Genomic DNA, 26,860 nt, shown 5'->3' with positions numbered 1-26,860 from the left:
GAGAAGCGCAAATTTAAAAATACAAGTTTAGTTACTAGAAATTTTATACTTACAGAAAACATAGCTTTTAGAAATGCAATCAAATTTTATTCATTGCAATAGAATTAAAGAATTTTTTAATACTTTTTCGAGTTTTATTTGTCTTAGTTTATCCATTTCTGGATTAGATGGTTTACAAATACATTGCCGTTTTGAAAGTTCTCAGAGCAAGATATGTTTAATGTATATAACAAGTTATAATGGTCAACGATATCATAATATTAATTTGTAAGTTTCAAATTGTCATTCAGCAGTTCACAGAAATTTAAATTATGAATCATTTTTAAAAATATGATAAAAGTATTTGTCATGAAAATTTTATTATCTTTTTAATTAATTTTTATGGTGCATTTTGAAGCAATACCGCGTTATACTAAATATAAGACAAGTGCAAAAAGGTCAGATGCTATTTCAATTACAGCACAGAAGAGGCAAATTTCGTATTTCCCCCTTAACCTTTTAGATAGCAAATGGTATAGATATTCTACCATGAAATAAATCATGTGTAAATGACTTTTTGGCTCCCTTAAAAAAAGTGAAACGTACTGAATAACTTTAACATATAGTCGTCAATTCTTTTAAAGGAAAAAATATTTAGATGAGATCTTTATCATTGCTATTTACTATTTTTATCAAGAGGACACAAAACTCCAATAAGTTGAACAACAATGTAAGAGCATAATATAGTTTATTACATGTCATTAACTGTATGAGTAGCTCAAGTATCACTTGCAGCAGGATATATGATGAATAATTAATGTTGTCCGTTATGTACAAAAATTTCATCCTGGCAGTGATAATTTCAGATGGGGGGAAATATAATATATATATTTATGTATATATATGACAGCTACTTAATACAGTTATCACTTTCATATGTAAAAGACCACTTGAACATGATAATTATCTGTTCCCTAATATAATATAATATATATTTATATATTTACAAGACTTTCTTTCTTTGTAAAATTGAACATGCTCTATGTACAATGATTACACAAATGGTCTTTACAGAGAAACAAAATACAGCTTAATGGTAAAAAGATTTAACATTCCTTGATTTCTTTCAAAATGACTCAAATATTTACAAAATTTACAAAAAACATTATATCATGGACATAACAGATAGCTATGTACAATTAGATGTGATTATGAGACATTATAACAAATGGCAACATTTCATCCCAACCAAAGATAATCTGTCAGTGAAATGTTTGGCCAATATACACACTTTCAAAACCAAGGTAATATTGTGTATACTGGTCAAAAGCATGTCAATGAATTTTAACAAAGGTGGGTATAATTAAATTTGTACATATCTTTGGGAGGTTCAATAATATTTTGTCTCTCTCTCACCGTGACTTACAATTTTGTACATCTAACCTTAAATTAATTCTTTCTAATCTATTCCATTTCTCTGAATTACAATATCAACAAAGTACACACAACCATTCCTTTATTTACAAGTACATGTATATAAATAAGTGTTTTCAGATGCACATAAACATTGAGCAGTGAGCAATTTAAATAAAAAATATACATTTGGAAAAGCAACCATAAATTATGTCTTAGGATTCCTCTGAAACCAAATATATCCAGATTAATCACACTCAACATCAACAATAATTTTTAAGTATAAAATAAATACAATAAATAAAATTAATTTCTTTTAATGTTCTAAATATAATTTCTATACTATAACACAAATAACTTCATTGATCAATGTTTGCTTTAAATTCTGATTGCAATGAATAATGAAATAATGCACAAAAATCAGTTTTAAAACTGAAAAAATAAATAATTTCTTATGTTTCAACAAACAATGAACCTGCAATAAATTTTAAAAATATAAAACTATAAGCTTCCTGTAGAAGACCCAACTCCCAAAATAAAAGATACTCTGACAAATTTTGTACATTTTTGTTTACAAAACAAAGCATATAAATCGTGGATTCAAAAGTTACATTCAAGATAGCAGGTTTTATTGTAACAGAAATCAAAAAGTTAATTGCAATAATTTATTCTCACTTCTAAACAATATTTAATTAGTTAATAATTAGTCCACTATCAAAAAATGTTCAATTGCCAATTCTATAATGCTATGAAATACTAAAATTTCTTTAAAAATTTAAAAAAAAAAAAAAAAAACTATTTGCCTTCCCAACAAAATATTAAAAGTTTTCATGTTTCACATTAAAAATTCAACTTTAACGCATAACACATCAAATACTTTTTTTTATTAACGAATAATAAGTTATATTATTGCTGACTGTCTAGAATTATTTACATTTAAGTTATGAAATATTTCTTAATGACTTATTGCTCTGAGAATTTATGACTTTGTCAATTAAAAAATTTAACAAGTCTTAACATGCATACATATTTTAATGAAATAGTAGGATGAAAATTCTAATTAAAATGATTATGAGTTAAGTGAATTAATCTACAATGCATAGTTTTAAGTATGTGCAAAGAGCATACATATACATGTATACACAAAGTGTCTCAAAACTCTGAATATTTTTTAAAAAATAGAGTAGAAATGACAAACTATCTAATTAAGAGAACACATTCTTGTTACAGCTCTAAGCAATGATAAAAGTCAAAATAATTGGCTAGAGAAATGAAGTAGGTATGGACAAGAACAGAATGCACAATGTAATAGATGAAATTTATAGATTGGACACATTTGTACACTGAATATGCATGTCGTGTTTGACAGTGCATTTAAAATGTCCAGTACGCGCAAGTCTGAGTTGTTACTAGTTAGATAAATATTTCTGAAACATCTTGAATGATCAAATTAAATTAATCTCATCAGTTTCAACAGCGATTAAACAATGCAAGTGAAATTACAACTTAATATAAGGCCTTTAATGTATTATAAAATTTCAGTTTTATAGTTCTATTTGCAATCAAAAGTCTGTTTATAGAGCTTTGAATACAGAATTGATATACATGTGTACATATACACAATACACACTTCTGAACATTTAAAAATTTATTCATATTTCTGAAACAAAAAAAGATTGATATTTCAAATTATACAGTTAACTTTTTGGAATGTTACAATAATGATGAGATGATAAATGACAATTCTAAGAAAAATATTTAAATCACAAATATAGCAGGCAGTCAGTCCCTTCCATCTTCAGATATCACAAAAGTAAAGTATCCAACTACCATTTAGCAATAAAACATTGCTGTTATAGCTTTATGAACATAGGAGGTATGTTTTTTATTAATAAATGATATGATGTGCGTGTTATATAATTTACTTGTTCACAATTGACTGTACAAACAAACATAATAAAAAGCATTTAAATACTTTATATAAAAGACCTTGCGAGATCACAATAAACAATCAATAATAATAAAAAAAATTTGGTAAAATTAAGCCAGTTACCCACTGCTGGTTCGCAATTATTCAACTAAAATATGGTAGGCCGGCTTATATCTAAGCAAAGTAAAACATATTTAACTGTACAAAACATTTCATCTGTTATAAGTTATACAAATTCTTTAAATACAAAAATTATATTTGCTTTAGAATCAGAAAATTTATCAAGTTCACAAGCAATAACTTAAGAGCTGGATATAAAAGTGACCAAAAAACCTGGTGTTTCTTTGTTTTTATATAGCCGAATGAAAAGATAAATGATGTAAAGAGAGAGATTAACAGAATTTCGTTATAAATTTTCAACACATTTATCAAGTTGCTCTTCTCTAGTCAAATGAGTCAAGTCTATATTGTCTCTAGATGAGAGCCCCAGTTCTTGATTTAAGGGACTTTGTAACTGACTGGCTATACTAGAATGTGAAGACACTGAATTTGCAAGATGTGTAAGCATCATGTCGTTGCTAGTAGTCAATTGATCAGGACCAGTTAGTCCTGAGGCCCCAACAGAAAGACTTGGGTGAGGAGACTGGGTTTGTGCAGGATAATGAGGTGAAGGCGTGGGCTGTTGCCTAGGAGAAGGAATTGGTTGATTTTGAGGAGTATTCGCTTGAGTCCTTGGTGATGCTATAGGTTGGGGTGATCGAACAGTTTGTGCTAATTGTGCTGCAGTTGGTGGTGGAGATCTCACTTGTTGCATTAGTTGTTGCTGAGGAGATGGAACTGGTCCTTGTGGGTGATTAAGAATACCTTGTTGAGGACTTATGGGAGGATGAGTGGGTGAAGCCATTTGTTTTATTTGAGGCTGCATAAGAATCTGTTGGGGCTGCTGTTGGAACTGGAATTGAGTATTGTCAGTCTGAAAACCCTGCTGGTGACCAAAATTCATTGGCATGGGCATCCTTGGACGTTGAGCATACATAGGCGGCTGAGGATGAGGAAACTGATTAGGTTGTTGCTGCTGTTGTTGCCTTTGCATAGCAAGTAAATGTTGTTGCTGTTTATACCAAACATTAGGTTGAGGAGGAGGTCCAATCATACTGTTGTCATTTAACAACATTTGCTGTTGTTGTTGTTGCTGCTGCTGTTGTTGTTGTTGTTGCTGCTGCTGCTGTTGAGCAGTTCTTTGTTTGATAAAAGCAGCCATAAGTTGAGGATTAGACTTTAAAATGGCGAGCACTTGTTGTTGTTGTTGAGGAGAAGTAGGTGATTTTAATGTTTGAAGTAACTGTTGCAATGCTTGTGTAGTAGGCCTAGGCATGTTTAAAGATGGTCCAGGTGGGTTGGGCATAACCTGCGGTGGCCCAATTGTTGTCACAGTATTAGCCATGGAATTAGTCATTCCACTAGGTCCCATAAGTTGAGACTGTGGTCTTAGACCCATTGGCTGAGGAGGCTGAGGTTGAGGACTTTGATGAGGCTGTGGACTTTGAGTGTAATTAGAGTTATCTCCCCAACATGTAACATTTCCCATTCCTATCATACGATTAGGCACACCAGGTAACATTTGTGTAATAGGCTTTTGCATCTGAGCTTGCATTTGTTGTTGTGTAGCAATTAAATTAGGATTTGGAGTAGGTGGACTGACAACAGGATTGCCTTTACCGTAATTTACTGCAGGTGTAACCATATGTGGTGCTGTTTGCCTGGCAGCTGCTGCCTGAACTTGCTGAACAGCTTGTAAAGCCCCAACCGGAGGTCCAGTTGATGGTTTCATGCCCACTCCTGGTTGTGGAGGATGAGGTGAAGTGTGAGACTGAGCACCAGGAGAAGGCTGATTTGTTGTACTAGAGTTCCCAGGACTGGATGATGGCACTGAACCAGACATTCCTCGATTCTGCATAGTTGCGATACGTCGTTTAAGAATCTGGGCCTGCTGTAATCTTTGTTGCAATTGTTGTTGCCTTAACTTATGCTTAATGTTCAAACAATAGGGAACTGGACACTTGGCTTCCTATAATTTAAAAATAAACACAAATTGAAACCAAAAAACACACATTAAAAAAATGTTTTTAATATATTTTTTCAAAAATAAAGATGAAAATTCAGGAATCCTTCTGACACAGTTTATAAAACATTTTCTTCAAGTAACAATACAATTTCTAATAAAGAACAAAATTAAGATTGGATTAGATAATATCATCGTCATTAAAAGTCCCCCCCCCTTCCATTCCATCAGTGCCTAATGAATTGGATTATAATACTAATTCATTTTTTTTTAAGTATTGTGCTGAAAAATGAAAATGCACATATTAGAATATTCACAAATGACTGTGCTTTCAACATGCGAAATAAGAGCAATGGTTTTTATATGCTGTCCATATTGCTGAATGAAAGTCAATAATTTGAATTTAAAAAATTCATGTTAAATAAACATAATAAAATTCAAATGTATGCATTCGCGCTCTTTGTGAAGAACTCAGATACAAAATAAAGAAGTTATTTCAATTATCAGCATTCTTTAACAAATAAAATATGCTATTACAGACAGAATTATCACTGCAATTAAAATGTTTTAAGTAATGTTAAAAACTAGGAAAAGGATGACAAAAAGGAATTGTTCACAAAATAATTGCAAACAATTATTTTATAATTTTTTTCATAGAATTTATATTATTATTTGCAACTGAATTATATAAAGTAGAGATTTTTTTTAAGAGGTGCAGTGAAACTAGAAATAATATAGTATAAAGTAGTGATAGCAAATACAAATGCTTATTTTATTCCGTAATGAGTCAATGCTAAACACAGGAACAATGTTTTTACAAGATTACACAATTACTAGCTTGTGTCTTTTTTTATCTACAGACAAAAAAATTTAAAGAAAAACGCAGGGTAACAATTTTAACTGATTTGTAGCTTGCAAAGAAATTGTAAATTTTATTTGAGGATAGACAAATATATTGAAGATAAAAATTATACTTTTACTTACTTTTCAGCTTAAGACACAATTATGACTACTATTAACAATGGAAATAATGGTCATTCATTTATTACCTAATTAAATTATGGTTAGTCAGCCAGGATAGTAAAACGAATGTTAGTAAATCTTCTAGAAATGCAATTTCTATTAAAATGAACGGCTAATTTTGTTTGTTGAATAGTGTTGATCATACAGCAACCACATGGGAAAGAGGTAATGTAACATGAACAGATATTAAAGAAAAAAATAGTGCAATTAAAACAAACCCAAATTTGAAAGAGAAAAACAAACAATAACAGAATAATTACCGGTCTTCTGTTAATATTCAAAGTAAAATTATCAAACATGTATGTAACACTTATTCTATAGTGAATAAATGTACCTATAGAAGTAGAAAAATAGGCTTTAGATGCAATCAAATCAAAATGAGAGAGAAATTTAAAGGAATGATTATGCGGATAGGCATATAGCATCATGTAAATTCCATATCTCTCAAATAATATTTATTGGAATCAATGTGTAAATAGTACAATTCAGATATTTGAGCATTTTTCACAGCTTAGTTTTTTTTTTTTTTTTTTTTTTTATTTAAAAATCTCTTCCAAATAATACTCATTGGAATCAATATAGAAATAATGCAATTCAGATATTTAAGCATTTTTCATAGCTTAGTTAAAAAAAATAATAATAATGTCTAGACATCCAGAGACATTAAATACAGGTGTAGTAGGAGTTATTGTCAATAACTATGAATCGTGATTCAAATTCATTAATGATCCGAGGAAAATTATTTAAATCAAATTGAAATGAAAATGTCTATAAAATTGCCATCCTAGATGGAGTACAAGTTTCACCCTATTAGCACAAGATATTAATCAGTCAATCAAAAAAAAAAAAAAAAACCTTCATAATAAACATTTCAAGTACACTGAACAAAATGTCTGAACAAATAAAAAAAATGCAAGACCTCAGAGTATATCATTTCCTGACGTAAAATGAAGTTAAATGCTTAGTTCCTGCTTTTTCAATCAATTTTCATCTTTAAATTTAGATATTATTTGCATAACTACAAGGGAAAAAGATACATTTCCTCAATATAACAGATTGGAGCGTATTTTTCTACGGGTACTGTTACATGCACTATATTTTTCTTATATTATTTAGCATATAAATGCTTTCGGTTTGCCATCCAACCCTCTGAATGCATAAGAAGAGAAATTATATTTTTTAAAAAAAGTAAATAGGTACAGAATATATAACATGGGAAAGAAATTTGCCAAACATTTTGCTTTGGTAAAAGGAAACAGCAAAAAGAGCAGGAAACGCCCATAAATGTAACATACAATTATCCCTATTTCAACACCAAAAAAAATCAAATTGAGAAAACTGACAACCTTGTTTCTAGAAGGAATTTCGTTACCTCTTACTCAAGTGATTATGTAGATACAAGAATAAGTGAAAGTCGGTAGCAGCGATGATAAAAGAGCATAGAAGATGGGTGACCCAAATTGCTCAATTCCTAAATTTATCTTCATGGCGGTTGCAATGCGCACTCTAATATCCATATTATCTGAAGACAGTGTGTGATATAGCGTTGATGTTGTCCGACATTCTGAATGCCGGTCAATATCGTGTAGATAGATATCGTAACAATGTTGATAGACATTTTGTGTTCATAGGATTACCTAAAGAACATCTTTACAGTTCACAGATGACGTCATTTCCTGATTTTAAATTTTATGACCAACGCCCAATGGGAAAGAAAGTCAATCCATAATCCAAGGCATTCTAACCTGATCGTTTAAGTAAGCTATTACTGCCCCCATTACCGAAAACTGCCAGATGAATTGTCAATTGTAGAACTACTTCTTACTCGTAAGTGACCAAACACATAAGTATAATTGAAAAATAGTTTTTCCTTCCTTTTCACACTGTCAGGCAAATATGAAGTAGTTTGTGCAAGATCAAGTCAGTCGATTGAAGTGTAGCTCATATATCAAGATGTTTTCGATACCCAAACACATTCAGTTATTTCTGCACCCCAAGAGTTAACTCTGACTTAACTAGAAAATTCATCAACTGGAATCAATGGTTCATCCTTAATTAACTGAAATATTTCCTCATCATATACTTCAATTTATCTTTCAGTCCATGAATAGTCTTGATTTTATTAATCGCTGCCATTGAACCTTTTGAATCAGAACCTGCCAGTTCAGGGTACATCCAGAATCTTGCAGTAAATATTCCTAAAATGATTTTTTTTTTGTTGCAACCCTGGGAGCTCTAAGCTTGGATTTCCAAAGGATTAATATGACATAGTTTAGGTTCTGCAACAGAAATCCTGTGCTCCTCACATTACACCTGAAAATTTTAAACAACAAACAGCATTTTGCATGCAACTAGAATTACACTTTTAACATTTCAAGTGATTCTACTTATGTAAATTTGGCTGTAAACATTGCTATTACAACTCATCTGACATAGTTTCTGTCAAAACTCCACATTATATTAAAAGAATAAAATAATATTTTAATTGCATATTATACATTTTCATTAAAAAATAATAAAACTGATATAATAAATGAAATAAAAGGAATTACTACATTTAAACCTACTGATTAGTTGCTGAATGCCGATAAAAATCAAATATGTAAACATCAAAAGTTATTCACCTGACAATGTTTTGCATGATAGCAGCACAATGCAATGAGCTGCTTACAGATCGGACAGCCACCATTAGTCTTACGTTTACAGCTTTTAGCATGCTGAACGACTCTTTTCATTTTCTGGCAACTAGGTAGACGACAGTTAGCATCTCTACATTGACAAGCATGTACAAGTGATTGTATGCAACGTTGAATGGATAATCGCCTGGATTCTTGAGGATTTGTTTGTTTCTGATCACAGGTAGAAGAATCGTCATCTAATCCAAAGCCTAATTTTTCCATTTTATGGTTATGACCATCTTTGTCAAAACAGTTGACACAAAGATCAAAATCCTGCAACAGAAAATAGAATTCTTCTTTTAACAATTTAAACACACCTAAAAACTTAAGTACATCAATCCTTCACATTTCCAGTAATAAAATATAGCATCCTCTTAATAATTTATGCAACCCAAACCGATGTTTTAAAGTTTTCTTTTCTTTTAGAATGAAACTACCACTATTAGTTTCCCAGTATTTTTCGATCGTGTATCATCATCAAAAAAAAAAAAAAAAAGAATTATTAATACTGCAAAAAGAATGCCAAATAAAGGCAATAATGAAATGAGTGGGATGATTAATAAAATATAGTAATAATTTTATTAATCATCCAGTAATAATTTATTAATCATAATTTTATTAATCATTTATTAATAATATAGGATCAAGTTAGATTTCAAACTTGAATTTCAGGACAGTTTTTCTCCATCATGTCTGTTTAATCACTTAAAAAGACAATACTGGAAAATTACACTATATGAATAGAAAGAAATTTAGAGGAAAAGAGGTAAGGAATTCAATGCACTCTTTTCACTCACAGCCAATTTCATTTTATCCCATTAAACTCTTCCACTCTATGATTCTGTTTAATTAAACAAATTTTCATGAAAATACTTACATCACATACTGTGCAGTGATATCTAGTTTCCACATTGTTTTTGCAATTATTGCAAGTATATACAAATCGATCTTGTCCTTGATTATGTAATTCATACAACATGGCCATACTAGAAAACTTTGTTCGTCTTAAGGAAGAAAATTCATAATGTTTTTCTCTAGCAAGAGTCAGGAATGCATCACGACCATCCATCATATCACAATTAATAAAAGGATCTGGATCATTAATTGGTGGCAAACTTGCAGCTGCTTGAACAGAATGTAAACGGATAACAAAGAAGACCTAAAGATAGGAATTTAAAAGTTAATAATGAGCAATATAATATTATATATTAAACTCTAATTTCAATTCTAACTAATTTATAAAGTTTTATCATAATTCAGCCCATATTAATTTCATTCTAAAATATTTTTATTTCCTCATCCCATTCCATTTGTTCTATTTAATTAATGCAACAAAAGCTTTGTAAAAATGCTTTAGTCAGCGGTTCACAAACACGGAGTGAAGAGATAAAATACTATCCAGCTAAGCATATTCTTTTAAAAGATCCCTATGATTCCCTTACTTGTGATTGACACGTGTTAGAAATCCCTATTAAAATCTCACAGTATATATTCACAGGGATAAAATTTTCATTAGCTTTTCCTCATTTCGTTTTGTGTCGTTCTCGTCGCTTGTACATAATTCGTGCCTCCCGGGATGCTATAAATGCGAATTTTAAAAATTTAAAGTCTTCTTCTCTGTCTTCGGCCAAGACTCTGCTTCAAAAATTATGCTTACATTTTAATTAGTCGACAGGATAGTTTTCTGCGCAAAATTGTCAAATGAATTATAATTAAATTTCCGGGAAGAGAGGACATGACTCGCCGTTGCTCTGAAGATGGTTCCGTGCTGGCTCGGCCACGCTGTCTCCACATGGCATAGCTTCTTGTCTGCCTTCGGATCCGGCGACGCCGTTTCACGTCGCTGAGGTTCCACGCCTGCCGATGCCTCCATTCATGTTACCGCATCGCCGTTGGTACCTTTAGTAACCTGTGACCTCATCCGACAATCCAGCTCTGCTGCTCAATACCCTTGTGTTTGTGCTCCTTACCATATCTTCAAGAAGTTGGAAGCTCCTTGCCTGTGCCAAATTGAATCATCTAGATCACTCGTGTATTATATTATCAGAACAATATAATAATCTCCTGCTTTACTCTCCACTATTTTCAGGTCCATATGAAATAGTAACTAAAATTTCAGATGCAAATTATGAAATAACTGAACCAAATGCATAAACAAACAAACCTACTGATATTGTCCATGCATCAAAATTAAGAATCTATTACCCAATAGAAAAATTAAAATTAAGTCATGAATATTAATTTATATTTTAAAAAATTCTTTTATTTCCCATGTTTCTTCCACATAAACCCCAACTTAGGTTGGCCTGTTGTCTCCACATGTAAGAATTCGTTTTTTTTTTCCCCCTTTTCTACATGATGATGTGATAGGTGCCCACACAACATAAATTCATAACTTAATTCAACATAAATTCTTATTGAGACGTGAGTATAGGGTCAACCTCACAATTAATTTCTATCTCTTTCTATTTTTATCCTGGATATTTTGTTCTCCTCTTTGGAAACAAATATTCCTGGATGAGAGTAGAAAGAGAATAAGAATTATATCCCCCTTCTTGATGTCCTAATTTTTAGGTGATTAAGTTTCACCCACTACTAGAAATTAGTGAACAAGAGTTAACTAGTCACCACTAATTGGCTAAATAGTGGGTTAAAAGTTATACATATTTTTTAAATTACACATTGTTATGCCATTTGTTTGAGTATTAATGTTTATAATAAGAGTATTTTGACTCTAATATTATCATCATATTCAAGCGTTTCATACAAAATCAGAACTATGTTGATATTTTATTATTATATACGTTCAATTTATTACTCCATTGTGTTACATCCAATTTAATAATTTTGGTGAGCCTTCTACTGTTAAAATAGAGACAATCAGCTGAGTTTCTGCAGAAAACCATTTTTATATTCCACATTTTAATATTATTATTTTGGTGCTGTTGAATAATTAAGTTTATCTAATATTTTCACAAATATTACTTTTTTTATATTTTCAATAATCTTATTCAAAATAATTTCTGTATTAATGTAAAGGTAAGGGAAACCTAGGAACCCCTTTTGAAATACATTTAAATAATTATTTCTTACTTGGTTACCACTGTAAGGTATGGTTGAGCGTCTAAGGGCTCCGAGGCACTTCCACGTCTTGCGGCGTGTGTGTGTGTGTGGGGGGGGATTTTAATGATATTTTAAACTCTAATTTAAATTTTAATTAATTTATAAGGTTTTATTGTAATTCAACCCATATAAACTTCATTCCAAAATATTCTCTTATTTCCCATTGCATTTTTTCTATTTAATTCAGGTGTATGTACACACTAGATGTTTTTTTTTAATTTTAACTTTAAAAATCCAGTTTTTACACAGTAGGTCATTAATATATGTTTAAATTCATTTCAGTGAGAAAAAAACCATATTAAACTAATTATTAATTAATTAATATTTAACGAGCTAATTAGCATATTTTTTTGAAACATGATATCTTAAATTCTTTGTACAAACACACAATTCTAGTCAGAAGTATGCCTATTAGTCTTTATGCTGTCTGCCTCCATCAAATTATAAAAATGTATAGTTTTTTTAAACAATTTTTTCATCAACGATGAATAGAAAAAGCGAGATTTTTTTTCTGTAATTTTAACTTTTAAATAGCTATTAAAAATTTCTATAAATATAACTTTGATTGAGGCACAAAACACCCACTGTTACATACAGATTATTTTGATATATAAATAATCGTATTTGGTTAATTTCTTGTTGAGCTACGATTGTTTGAATGAAGCAAAATAGTAGAAAAATATAATTCTTCATAAAATGAGTTTTTAAAAAACCGGAACTAGAATTTTTAGTGAAAGTACCTCAAGAAAAATAATTATAATTCGAGAAATATTCCGAATATTTACAACATCTTGGTACCGTTTGAAAGCTAAAGGATCAGAGAACAGTTTGAAGCAATAAAAAAAATATTTTATATTTTGAACGATTTTCCAAGTTTCAAGTGTGTACGTACACCTTAATGCAACAAAAGATCTGTGTAAATGCTTTAGTCAGTGTTTCCCACACATCGAGTGAAGGGATAAAATACCGTTGAGCTAAATACATTCTTTTAAGAGATCCCTATGATGCCCTTACTTGTGATTGACACGTGTTAAAAATCCCTATTAAAATCTCAACAGTATATATTCACAGGGATAAAATTTTCATTAGCTTTTTCTCATTTTGTTTTGTGCTCATTGCTTCTGCTTGTAAATAATTCGTGCCTTCCGGGATGGAATAAATACGAACTTTAAAAATTCAAAGTCTTCTTCTCTGTCTTCGGCCACGACTCTGCTTCAAAAATTATGCTTACATTTTATATATATAATGGATATGAAATAAATAGGTCAACATTTAACACTCCCTGGTGTTTAGTAAAGTAATAAATATTATTAAAGCATTTTTTTCTCAATAATAATAGCATCTGATCAAATGATAAAAATAAAACGGTAACATAAAAGAAAATTAGAGCATGAGCCTACACCCTATATTTTTAAAATTAATTCCTCCTAGAAATTCTCTTTATTTGATAAATAGGTAGGTAAAAACTTAAGTATGCTTAAAGAAATTTTAGTTCTTAGAAGAATTAATAGCATTTTGGGAGTGCAAATGAATTTACACATAACAAAATTGATACAATGTAAGCAATCGAGAATAACACTAAAAAAAAGTGACCGACAGAATTATGCATATGATAGATGTGTAGCTATTGAACTAGGCTCCAATACTATTCCAGTATCATTGCTTTTATTGTAACTTACTTCATCCTTCCAGGAAACGTTTATTTGCAGTAAAACAACTACATTCACACTCAGTGACGGATTTAGGCCTTTTCCGGCCATTGCCAGAGCACATTATGAGGCCCTCTTTTTTAAAACAATCAATTTATTTCACATTTCAACACAATTTTAACTTAATCAAATTGCTAATGATTTTAAATTAACATTTTATTTTAACATTTTTGAAAATGTATATGTTACTTATTAATTATAACTCATAACTGCACAAAATCTACGCCTGTAAACAATTATATTTAAGCAAACATTTACTTATGCTTATTGTATATAAATATAATAAAAAAAGAACATAATGAAACAAATATGATCTTAACAAAACGTGAAAATTGCGCCAATATGTTACAATTCACAAAATTTCGATATTTTTTTTTAATCGAACTCATTATCGTCCCTTCTCAGCCCAGCGGCCCAAGGCCTAGCAGGGAAATCTGTCATTGTCCAAGCTTCATCAAATCAAAGATTGAAAAAAGATAACTTATTGATCAACGAATACTTCCATATTCGGATATGATTTTAATTCATATTAATTTAACAAATTCTAATACTCCTCTCATATTCTACAAATATAAGTAGAGAAAAAATTAAACATTTAGTGCTACATGGGTCCAAACATATGACTTTAATAACATTGACCTCACTCGTTTTAAACTAATTTTTTCCTAAATCAGCTGAATTTCATTAAAAATTTTAATTTTCCGTGAAATAAAAGTGGATAAAAATAATATCACTTACATCTGGATACTTTTACCTTGCAATAGGGGCTAATGAAATGTTTAAATATAAATCTATTACTTTATGAAGATGTGCTTAGGTATATACTATACAGGAATTATTTTCATTTTTTCCCTTAAATAAGTGGTAAAAATAAATTACTGATGATCTAATTAAAAACAACACATACAATTTTCACAACAAACAGGAAAAATAAATTAACCTTTCCAAGCAATAAGCTTGGTTTAATTTACCATTTAGAATCAACAAGTTGATGCACAATACAGAATCAGTAAATACCAAGATCTGCAATAGAGTACTGAAAAACTAAGCTTTCTCATTAGTTTAACTGGATAAGAACTTTGGCAACAAAGAAGAAAAAATGTCATTCCATGTAATATCCATACTTTATATGTGAGTGACAAGTTAAAAAAATTTTCAAAAAAGAATCTGAAGTTATTATAAGAAAATGTTATTAAAAATCACATAAAACATATAAATTGTATTTATACGCTTTTCTCACATTGAAAAACTTGTTCCTACGTTCAAAAACAAAAAACAATTTACCTCTTTATGTTTTTCCATCGTAGAATATATCTTTGCAGATAAATCATTTCCTGTGTAAGGAACAGTTGACTTCTTATTGTTTTTACGTTGGTTATTTTTACTTTTGTTAGATTTTTTGTTTCTTCCACTCTTCTGGCCCTTCTTTTTACCCTAAAAAAGGGTTAATATATTTTAAAAGCAGATTAATATGCATAATGAACATATTAGCATCGCCATGGGAAAAGTTACTTCAAGCAAAGTTTCAATAAACAATAATAAAAATATAATTCCATTTACATCAGCAACAACAAAAATTACTTTAATATTCATGCACGTACATAGATCAATATGCAAAACAAAATTAGAAGAATAAAAATATCAATTTAAGTAATAGTTTATTTTCCTGCCTACTTCTCATTTAATTATTTTTTTAATACTATTTCTTTGGCAAATAGATTTAATGAACTTCTCAGAGAATTAATGCCATTATGTGCAAATTTCTAGCAACATTTTTTTCATTCTAATTCGGACACTGGATAACAAATTTGATTACAAAGATAAAATAGTTCAGTTTCTCCTATAGACACAATGTTTCACAAATAAGAGCTGTTGAATTAACACAAGCAATGGTTACATTTTAAAAGCCCAGCTTGAAAAATATTAAAATAATAAATTTGTGAATGTTATAACAAAAAAATTTTAAAATTACAATTCATCCACAATAAATTTTTAGCTGATTTTGTTTTAAATTTCTTTATATTACAAGAAATTTTTTCTTAAATGCACAGTTGCATGAATAATTAGCACAATAATTAATTTCCATGTAAAAAAACATGTAAGGCAAAAATTCATTTAGTAAAAGTACAATTTTTTTTTATTTATTAAAAATTAATATTATAGTTATTTTAATAAGAATTACATTTATACATCAAATTTTGCAAGAAGATATTTCAAATGCAAGTAGAAGCTCAAATTTAATTCTGGAAATTTGTTTGATAAATATACACATAGTCAAACAGATTATTTAGCAAACTATAATTTTAATAAAGCTCAATGTGCGTGCGTGCGTGTGTCTGTGTTGGTGCTCTACAGGGCAGATCGTTTGACCTACAGCCACCAAATTTGGTACATGTATACTTTGGAGGTCGGGAATGTGCACCTGGGGTCCCTTTTCTTAAATTTTTAATTAAATTTTAATTATTAATTAAAAACTAATTTTCCCGCCAAACAATCTTTATTTCCCCACTGCCAAATAAGTAAGGCTTGTTTTTTTTTTCCCACGCTAATTAGGCTTAACATTCTTCGCCCGATTATTTAAAACGATTTTGTTTATTTTCTTAATGCTTGATGCATTTAAAATTAAACATTGTTAATTAATCGATATTTCAGATTCATTCTGAAGTACTTTCAAATTAAAAGAAAACAGAATGAAGGAAATTAAAAATTTCTAATCTGCACAGCGTTACCCCACCTGGCGTAGAGAAATTCACGCATGTGCATTGTGTTCTGATTGTTGACAACTATTTTCAACGGATGCAGACTTAAATTATTTTAAGGTAAATTGTATGCTTTTGTAATTAAATTGTATTTATGTTAGTTGAAGTTCATCGTTTTTTAAGTAATTTTTTTTACCTGTTTTCGTCCAATTATTTCAAACAATTCTGTTTATTTTCTTATAGTTTCAATAATTTAAAATTAAACATTGTTAATTAATAGACCTGCTCAAGATGAATCTGAGAAAATTTTGTTGACAAATTCTTGAGATATTAATAAATTAAGACAGATATTCTTTAGTGTCTATAAGGTTTAAATGCTCAGTTACTCTGTTTTCAATAATCAGAAGATTTGTTTCAGTAAAAATATTATTATATTAATTGCATATTAATCCTTTACACTTTAATTTAAAGCATAAATTCTATGGGATATAAAAAAATTAGTGACATATATTACGTTATGGCTGAAGGCCTTAATATTATGAATGAAATATATGACTATCAAAATTTGAAGTTTTAAAATATTAAGATATTATTTAAAATATTATTAAAGAAACTATTAAAGTAGGAATTACATAAAATATTTAATTATTAATATTTTAACGAGCATTAAGATTAGCGAACCGGCTGGTCGCCAAAGGCGGTAAGTTTTATATAGAATACCGATTCCCATCCCATCATTAAAATAAAGAAATGATAACTTTACGAAAAGTTCTTATGTGATTATATATATAAGTAACTCACAATGCCTTAACATCAGGAATAAATAATTTTGCACTACACTCATTGTAAAATTAAGATCACAATGATTAATTAAATTCTTCTCATTTAAGAAAGGAACTCACATCCATACTATCTTCTCCTTCTCCATTTGCATCTGAAGAAGCAGCAGCAGCAGCTCTTGCAGCTGCTTCAGCGGCAGCGGCTGCAGTGGCTTCCTGTTTCCTCTTTTCTTCCTCCTCCTGGTCAAGTTCCTTAATGCTCTCTTCCAGAACATTAGGCCAAAAATCACCTTCAAAATACGGCAATTCAGAAGCACTCTGCAAATTATCTTCAGTAGCTTGTTTGAGAATATCCTAGACAATAAAAATAACACATTATCACAAAAATAAAAATGTCACGCAAATCTGATATATTAATAAAGGTAATGTTCCACAGGACACAAATTCATATGATTAGAAATGAAAATTTACTAACTTAAGAAAGCATAACTCGAATCAAAGAATCAAAACTGTGAGAAAGGGTATTAACTTCACATAGGATAATAGTTGGACACAATATGGCAATGATTATTATATTTTTCATTGACCAAATATGAAAAGCTCTTTACTCAAAATTACGTTTCGAAAACAGAAATAACAGCTTACTTTATATTTGATCTTCATTTGTTAACGGAACATTAAACTTAAAACTGTATGGAAACATCTCAAAATATTCAAATTAAAGATTAAAAAGATGCATACCTTATAATCTAGAACAATTCTGTCAACAATCCCTTTGTCAAGCATCTTTTTATACCATTCTTGAAGCCTTTTGGGTTTAGGAATCTTCTGTTCAGCAGGGTGACAATGGAATATATAGTCATCACCCTCACTAGGTGGACAAGCCCAAATGTGTGCCATTGTATATCTGAAAAAATAAGGAACCAGTTTCCAAGTTAGATCAGGAGATACTAGAAACCTTATTTTGTTTAAATATCAGCGATCATAAATAGAATTTGTTTCTAATATCTGGCAAATTTATTATTTGCTATAAATTCAAAAGCTCTGTAAATATAATTGGTCCATTAAAAATGTTCTTTAAAAAGAATTCACAAACGAACAGATTCAACTGAACTTCCTTTCAGACTTGGGCTTTCCCGAAATAACCGCCTAAGCCGATATTAAATTCAATCAACTAAAACAAGTTTCAATGCATTTCAACCCACAATCTGTTATTTTAAGACAATAAAATTGAATTACAATCCAATAAGAGACCATTTAAATTTCTCTTAAAGTAATGAATGCAGAATCTATACTGAAATGGCTCATGATCAGCAGCGCAAGACAAATGAGTTATAAATCCAGGAATATATACACAATATACCAGCGATTCTGCTTGAGAGAAATGTCTGGTAAATAATTGTCTTTCTTGATTATCATATAAAGAATATTTTATTCCTAAAGCTATAAACATTAAAGTTTTAAGTTTAAAACTCGAGCACTTTCCTATAAAAGATATAAACTAAATACTAAGTCATTTACGCATTGAATTCATAATTTCCCTTTTCTCAGAGTAACAAAATATTACCGTTATTTTACTCAGAAATCAGTAAAATTATAACAATGTAAGTTATTAGATATTTTATATTAATTTTATTAAAGAGTCCCTATTCTTTTTTATTTGCAAAAAACTCTGCAGATGATAAAAAGAGATGTCATTTTTCTGATCAGCACATCCGATTTAGTAGCAAAAAATTTCTTTTAACATCATGAAACCCCATATTCATGTTTGCCTGTGTAATTAATGTTAGAACATTTTTAACATTCCTATTAACTGGCCAACTTACCCAAGCTGCTTAGCATAATCAAGATAACCAAGAAGGATTTCATGGTAAACAGCAGTTCGAAACTGTTTCGGACGAAAGAAGTGAACACTGTCCAAGTAAGCAATATACACCCTTCTAAAATGAAAAAAAAAGGGAAAACATTGAATGCATTCAAAGCAATATAATAGAGGAAAAATTAGATAAAAACGTTATACTCTGCACCAAATAAATTCCATTCCATTAATTACTCATTTTTAAGAAAAAAGCATAATGAACTGATTTAAATCAGCTTCCCCCCCCACTGCACAAAAATCAACAAGAAATTTATTCACATCACACCAAGGATTATTCTTTTTTTTTTTTTCTGACAAAATTTCATATTTTACACAACTACAAATAAAGCATATACAGATAATTTAGAACAATGGATTCATGGGAACAGAAATGGTAACAGAATGTGGGTTCGAGAAATAATTTCAGGAAGTCATATGTCAACTATAATGTCAGTAGTTTTCAAATGAATTTGCATGCTGTTTCTTATATTTGCATATAAATGTACAAGGTCCCTAAGACTTGCGAACGAATTCAGTTCTGATAGTAATGCTACAAGTCAAATTGGTCACCAGACAAATTAATATTTTTCAGCCTTGTTGTTATGCAAATATGTCATAAAAATTGCACATACAACACAAAAATTCAATCTATGTACAAACAATTACTTTACATAATGTGATAATTATATACATAATAGGGAATCTATTGTAAAGATATGAGATTCATCCCTTTACCAACCTCATTTGCTCGAGCCACTAAACAGGCAAACAAGTGGTAGGATAGGTAGGGTGCATAGTAGACAACAAAGCATGTCTGTAACCATAAATTTTACTACTGGCCATGACAGCATGCAAATTTCAGCTGAGCTGTCCTTATATAAACACGACTAGTAAAATGGATGCTCCCGCCAAAAAAGAATCGCGGTGCAATTCGCATTCTTAGAGCAGAAGGAATAGTGCGGTAAAAATTCACTCAAGAATCAAAGTGTATGGTGAAAACTTTGATGACTTTCGATGTAAATGGAGTAAAAAAATTTAATGTGGGACAAAGCAACATGGATTCAGTATATAGACCCAGAAACAAGATAAAAATTTAAAAAATTGATGCATTAGAACTTCGTAAACAGACTGATGAAACCAAAATAAATCTTTATCTACAGGAAAATTAGGGCTACGATTTATAGAGATCCAAAAAGAACTATTTTTATTAATGAAGAATGTAAAGTATCATGCAAAAAAAAAAAAAAAAAACCCTAGCATTGTTCATACAGTGCAGTCGTGACCCAGCAACTTCAACAGCAATATAAATGGATCTATTTGATCACTCGGCATACAGCCAGAATTAGCGCTGAGTCATCTGAATCCTTTCTTGAATTGATAAAATGGTTACGATAAAGCTTCCAGTTATAAAACTACGCACATGAAGCACAATCATATAAATTTTAATTTTCACATTACTTTACATGCTGATGTTTTTCAGTAACACATGAAGGCAAAAAATATAATTTTCTTTTCTCATTCTATAACTCATAACAATACCACATACAATCTTGTATAATAAGTTCAAATTTCTTAAAAAATATTTGACATTTGAATCTACTATTTTGAAACAGTCTAGGTTTCACTCCACTGTAAACATGAATCAGATACTACTTGCTGGGAATTTTATTTTCTACTCTTCTTCTTAACTCCACTTTCAGTGTTACTGTTGCAAATATCTTCTTAATAGTAAAATTTGCATTCCTGCACAAATCATACATTAGTGTTACGATCCTTTCTGCCATTTTAAATTTATCCTTCCTCAGAATAAGTTTAGAATATTTATTTACATATTTATTTTTTTTTTTTTTCATTTTCACTAGAAAATTAATATATCTCAAATCTAAGAGTTTTCTGATCACACCAATCCACTATCTTTCATTAAACAAATTTAATCTATTTTTGTTAATTAAAAATCCAATTAATTATAAGTCACAGAGGTTTTTGATGGAAGAATTATGCAAAGTTCAGTGGATTTAAGGCCCAAGAAAAATATCTAAGAATTTGTAAAAAAGTTAACTATAACAAACTTCAGAGTTATCAAGAGGAATAAAGACACATACTAAAGGATATAAAGAATGAATGGATGGATGAACAACAGAAATACAATACACATCTTTTGTACACACTCGCATCCAGTGTCACAACTAATCAAAAGCTTAATGCATAAATTATGATGTGGTGTACAGAATAACACGGGAGAAGATATAGATGGTTCATATTTCTCATCTAATATTAAGAGTTGCGTTGTAGAATGTTGAAGAGTTTAATTTGTAAAAACCTAGGCCTATTAGCGATGCAGCAGACAAATATTAGAACTCATAGTCTTATTGTTTTGAACTGTTTAATTCAATTTATATAAAAAAAAAATCACAAATTAAGGATTTCTTAAAATCTTTTCTTCCACCCAATTCCCTTTTCATTACAAAAGGTAAAGAAGACAAAATACTAAAAAAAATGCTGTTAATTTTAATAAATGTATTTTATGAAGAATTGATTTGCAGCCACAGAAAAGAAAATTCACATCAATAACTGCCTTAGAATAGAAATCAACTTGGAGATTATACAAAAAGAATCTTAAAAATTGGTATGAATTCATTTAGCATGGTAATTACATGGCAAGCAGTTGGAAGTTTAGGAAATTAACGTACCTATGCTGAACTTCATAGCAACATATTGAGAAATTACACAGTATTGCTTCAAATAGTACAAAATTCGGGTTTCACAAAAAATCAAACATTTACCTGGTATTTGGTGGCGAACATTCTGAACCATATTCTTGAACATGCATACCAAAGAAACAGGTATCGACTCCATCAATTTCTTCAAATGCAAATAAAGCCTTAGCCCTGTATGGAAAGGTTTCTGGCCACTGTCCAGTATCAACATATCTAGAAGCAATTAAAATATTTCTAATTAACAAAGAAAAAAAACTAGCAAAATACTTTAAACTTGGAAACCAAGATAATGCGTGATTACTTACGATTTTCTATAATAACTTATAAACATCATTAACTAAAACAATTATAATAGTTTTCAAAAAACATGTAAACTTGAAGGTTATTTCCTCTTATTGCTTTGTGCAAATAAATTATAGAGAAAATCATATTACTCCTCTCCCTTCTTAAATGAAAACCTACCTCGCTTTCATGCCAGGCTTCACTTCCACACATTTTTCTGAACTTGATACCACACGAATCGTAACTTCACCAGCACCACAATCCTTTTTCTTCAAAAAGCCATTAACACGATTCTCAATATAAACTCCAAGTTTGGACTGTTGCAATCCTACATATTTAAATAAAATATTTGAAAATAAACCAAAATAAACAAAACACACATACACAAATGGCAAGAAAAAATAAATTTTTTTACATAATTTTCAACACTTCAGGGGGGGGGGGAGATAAGGAGGTAGTTCAAATAATTAAAAGAAAAAGATGAAAGAACTGTAATTTTTCTTTTAGGCTTTTACCAGATTCTACCTTAAAATGTACTAATAATTTAACACTCAATCATTTTTCTCTAAAACAGGTCACACCCATAATTGATTAAAAGCGCATGTTGCCAACTTTATATATAATAAAATAGGTTTTATAAAAGGATTTTCTACAACTGACTACATCATATAGTATACTAAATGAAGAAAAAGTGTTACAGAAATAGCTTAAAAATATTGGAAAAGTTGAAGAATTTCTTTTAAATGGATACACTACACTCCTAAAGTATAAACATTTTGAAAGGAAGTAAAGAGAAAATAAAGAAATGACAACAAATATTGTGCATACAAAGGAAAAGAATTCATTTACATTTCTTCAAAAATTAGTCAATAGCAGATATCTGACATTTCAAAGCGCAACTGTTCATCGTAAAATGAGAATGACAAGACATTTCATGTGAAAAATTTTTAAGCAAGATTTTCTTTTCTAAATTGTTTTGTTTTTATAAGAGTCATTAGAGTTACCTGACAAAGTAAACAGAATTTTAGATTACTTTAGAGGTTGCCTTTCCGAATTCGTATAATATTCGACAAATTGTATGACGAATACAAATCTTATTTTGCATGAAACAAAATAATAACAACACAAGCCTGCATTTTTGCCTATTGACATAACGACAAAAAAATATTCTTAATTTGCTGAATACAATGAAAATAAAGGTAAAAAGCTATTAATACACTTAAACCATTTTGAATAAATAATCTTCGTATGAATGAATTATTACCTGAAGAAAACAATGTATACAGAAGTTTCAATATCTGTGACATATTTAATATTGTTACAAATCCGTAATGTTACTTCAATCACTGGAAAGAATCAGTACGATCAGCTCTATCGGATGCTGATGGGATGCCGGATCAGTGATCCCCGGACTTGGCGACCATTTGACGTCGAAATTGGCGACAATATAAATAACACTAGAATCTTCAAGAATTTTGGCGATAGAACCAATAGAAATTGAGATATGCTTGATTGTTACAGAACCTTCTCTGCCCTGTTCCGGATACTATAAAGGGCCGGTAGGTCACGCCGAAGACAGTCGTGTACAGAAGACTAGAGGTTTAGAGTCGCACAGCGAGTCAACGGCGAAATGGTTCAGGCCAGCGAAGCACAAGCGTTGAGTGGAGCTAAAGTGATTGAAGTATTGAACTGTGTGTCGAATTCTGGACTTTATTATACAAGCAGCATCGAGTTGTGTGAGGAGTAGCAAGTCGTGTAGTAGTTAGTCAGCAGATGGATACGGCTAAAGCAGGATGAGAGTGGAGAAATGCAGGCATTTGGAGAGACCGTAGAGAGTAACTACGTAGATTCCCTCCTCCTGCTGAATTCTGTCCGGCAGCTTTGTGCCCTGCAATTGTTGTTATACTCTGTTTCACCCTAACTTGGCAGTATTGTAAAAGGTAGAAAATGTGACGCTCCGCGTTGGGAAAGAGTTCCCCATCAATTCCGACTTTAAAATAGTTAAAATGCGCGGAAATTTATCAAACAATATCATAAATTACAGAAATCCTTTTTTGATCAGTATGTATTTAAAATTATTCTCAAGTTAGAAGTGCTTATCTGTTAAGTATTTTGTAAATAAAGCGAACGAATAAAACTAAAAGATTGAAATAATGAATTCCACTTTGGCTAGAACCGGTCTTGAAGGTCAAATATTTGGCGCTTTTCTTTTACGTCTCCGCCAACTCAGCTTCATTCAGTTCGCAACCGGTATAATCTTTCGTACTTTTTTATTCTCGCTTTTTTACCAGCTGATATTTTTGATACTATTAATCACATTAGTAGTTATTAGTTTTGATTGTTGAATATTTATTCGATTCGTTATTTTTATTCACTTCTAAAATGTCTGAAAAAGAGAAAGTGTTATCACCGACTACGCTGTGCACACCTTCAAGACGAGTGAAACCAACAAAAAAATGCAGCATGCAGAAACATATTAAACGTTTGTTCTCGACTCCGAGAAAACCCTCAAGATTCTATCAATCAAATCGTCGATAAAGTTTCACACCTTACAGTTGTTTCGCAATGAACAGTTTTCTTTTTGAAAAAAAGTAAATAAATAAATAAATAAAGGCATCCAGTCCTTTAAGTACCCCTGGAAAGAAGCGACCTGGCTAAGTAGGTAAACATTCAGGTCTTGTAAAATATGATGATTTTACATTATCCTATATTTGACGAAAAATCCATGCATTTTTTCGTAGAAATGAGATCCCAATATTAGATAAAGTTTTAAAAGATGTGAACGATGATACAGATATCTTTTCGAAAAACATTAGCCGAACTACGCTTTACAGAATATTGAAAGATTTAGGTTTTTTTTTTTTTTTTTTTTTTTTTTGAGAAACGATGAAACGAAATGAAATAACAAGGACTTATTAAAATAATGTATCAATAATATTGAAAAAATAATGAAAATAAGGAAACAATTAATTCTCCGAAAAAGTGATAATATAATAAAGTAAATAAATGTTTACTTTTTGGCGAAAAATTTGCGAGATAAAGTTTCGCCAGCGATCTGCATTTCTGGTAACTTTGTACTTTAAAGTAACCCAGTTTCCCTGACAACGACTGCGATTCGGCTAGCCTAGAATATACACTACTGCCAAGTTAGGGTGAAACAGAGTATAGCTACCGATTACTACTTGTGGGCTACTATTTCTAATAAGTGTGCTGCCGTGTATTGTTTTTGTGTCTCGGCTGTGTATTTGTTGTATTGAGTATTCGTGTTAATAAAAGTCGTCGTTTGTTACCGAAGCCTGTTGATTGTGTTACTCCATACACCCATAAAAATCGAACCCGTTGGCTTTACGGACTTGGTGGAGGAAGTTCCGCACCAATGTACTTTTGAGTTAATACAAATTTGAAAAGTATCAAAATTTTAAAATTGGCTTGTTTTTTAGAAAATGTTAACCAAAATTTTAATAGAATTTATTTAGTTTAAACAAAAGATCAAAAATGTTTTTACAATTTCGTTGTTTTATTACTGGTTTTAACAAACATTAATAAAAAAAAATCATTCGACAGAAAACTGATCTAGCAATTTTAAATATTACAATGAGCAATTAAGATTCCCACCCTCAGAGACCAATTCTTTATAAACCCGTCATCTTTTTATTGTAATATCAATGAATTTCTTAATATCACAAAAAACTGAAAATGACAAATTTTAAATTTGGCAACAGGAGAAGAACCAAGGATGTGAGTTATAGGTGTCATTCACTCTTCTTTCTCTATATAAATGTTTCCCTAAATTGGTTTTCTAACAAATAATTATGTAACAAAAGTTACATTTCATGTGGAAAGGCAACTACAGGAATAGGATGGGAAGTCAATAGTTTATAATCAAATACAAGTTATCAATATGCAGGAAGATTTTGGAAGAAAATAACAGCCAACTTATGTAATTTAAGTTCCCACATGTTTAAGGGGTGCAGAAAGAGTTTCACAAATTAAAAAGAAATTCAGTTCGATAGTTTCCAATAACTAGCGATTCTTTTACAACTGAACTCTTGTTTTATAGACGTAGTCTTTTCTTCTGTGTTAGAATAAGTTTTCTTTTTTTTTATGATGCGCTTTTGTTTCGTATTTATAAGTGTCTAAATATATACAGGGTGGTTATAATTAAATTTCCATTTTGAAATGATCATAAAAGGAAAACTACAGGATCAAATAATACCAAATTTGGTAACAAATTAAAGAAGGTCATAGAAATTTCTTTTTCGCAAAGCTTACCAGGGGGGGGGGATAGCGCTATAAGCAATATTGTTAAGCAAAATAGCACATGATGACCTCGATTTAAAATGTGCTTAATAGTTTCTGAAACGTGTTAAAAAGCATGTTCAATATGGCGTCCATTTTCTGAAAGCAAGTTAAATCGCATTACTGCATTCTCAACAGTAGCTCTATAGCATATCAGGAGGAATATTACGCACGTGTCGGTGCATCATATGTTTCAATTCCGCCAACTTGTTTAGATTTTCATCATAAACGTGCTTTAGAGATAACACACAATGAACATGCTTTGCAATACGTTTCAGAAACGATTAAACACATTTTAAACAGGTGTCT

General features: G+C 30.3%; 1 protein-coding gene across 6 annotated transcripts in view; it reads right to left on the bottom strand.

Moving 5' to 3' along the window:
• Nucleotides 1-710: 710 nt before the first annotated feature.
• The window catches only part of LOC129958661 (histone lysine acetyltransferase CREBBP-like), a 141,667-nt gene continuing 115,517 nt past the window's right edge, over nucleotides 711-26,860 (bottom strand). For 5 of the 6 annotated variants that reach the window (XM_056071280.1, XM_056071285.1, XM_056071283.1 and 2 more), the window contains 9 exons: nucleotides 22,433-22,580; nucleotides 22,037-22,183; nucleotides 19,222-19,335; nucleotides 18,137-18,302; nucleotides 17,519-17,749; nucleotides 15,202-15,351; nucleotides 9,963-10,244; nucleotides 9,032-9,358; nucleotides 711-5,390 (listed from right to left, as the gene is read on the bottom strand). In XM_056071280.1, the coding sequence (XP_055927255.1) occupies nucleotides 3,729-5,390; nucleotides 9,032-9,358; nucleotides 9,963-10,244; nucleotides 15,202-15,351; nucleotides 17,519-17,749; nucleotides 18,137-18,302; nucleotides 19,222-19,335; nucleotides 22,037-22,183; nucleotides 22,433-22,580 (3,227 nt within the window). In that variant the 3' untranslated portion in view covers nucleotides 711-3,728. The remainder of the gene's footprint in view (nucleotides 5,391-9,031; nucleotides 9,359-9,962; nucleotides 10,245-15,201; nucleotides 15,352-17,518; nucleotides 17,750-18,136; nucleotides 18,303-19,221; nucleotides 19,336-22,036; nucleotides 22,184-22,432; nucleotides 22,581-26,860) is intronic. The other variant, XM_056071282.1, reaches the window with a different exon arrangement.

The sequence above is a fragment of the Argiope bruennichi genome, chromosome X1 (genome assembly GCF_947563725.1).
Source record: "Argiope bruennichi chromosome X1, qqArgBrue1.1, whole genome shotgun sequence".
NCBI lineage: Eukaryota > Metazoa > Arthropoda > Arachnida > Araneae > Araneidae > Argiope > Argiope bruennichi.
This window is presented reverse-complemented; position numbering and strand designations above follow the sequence as displayed.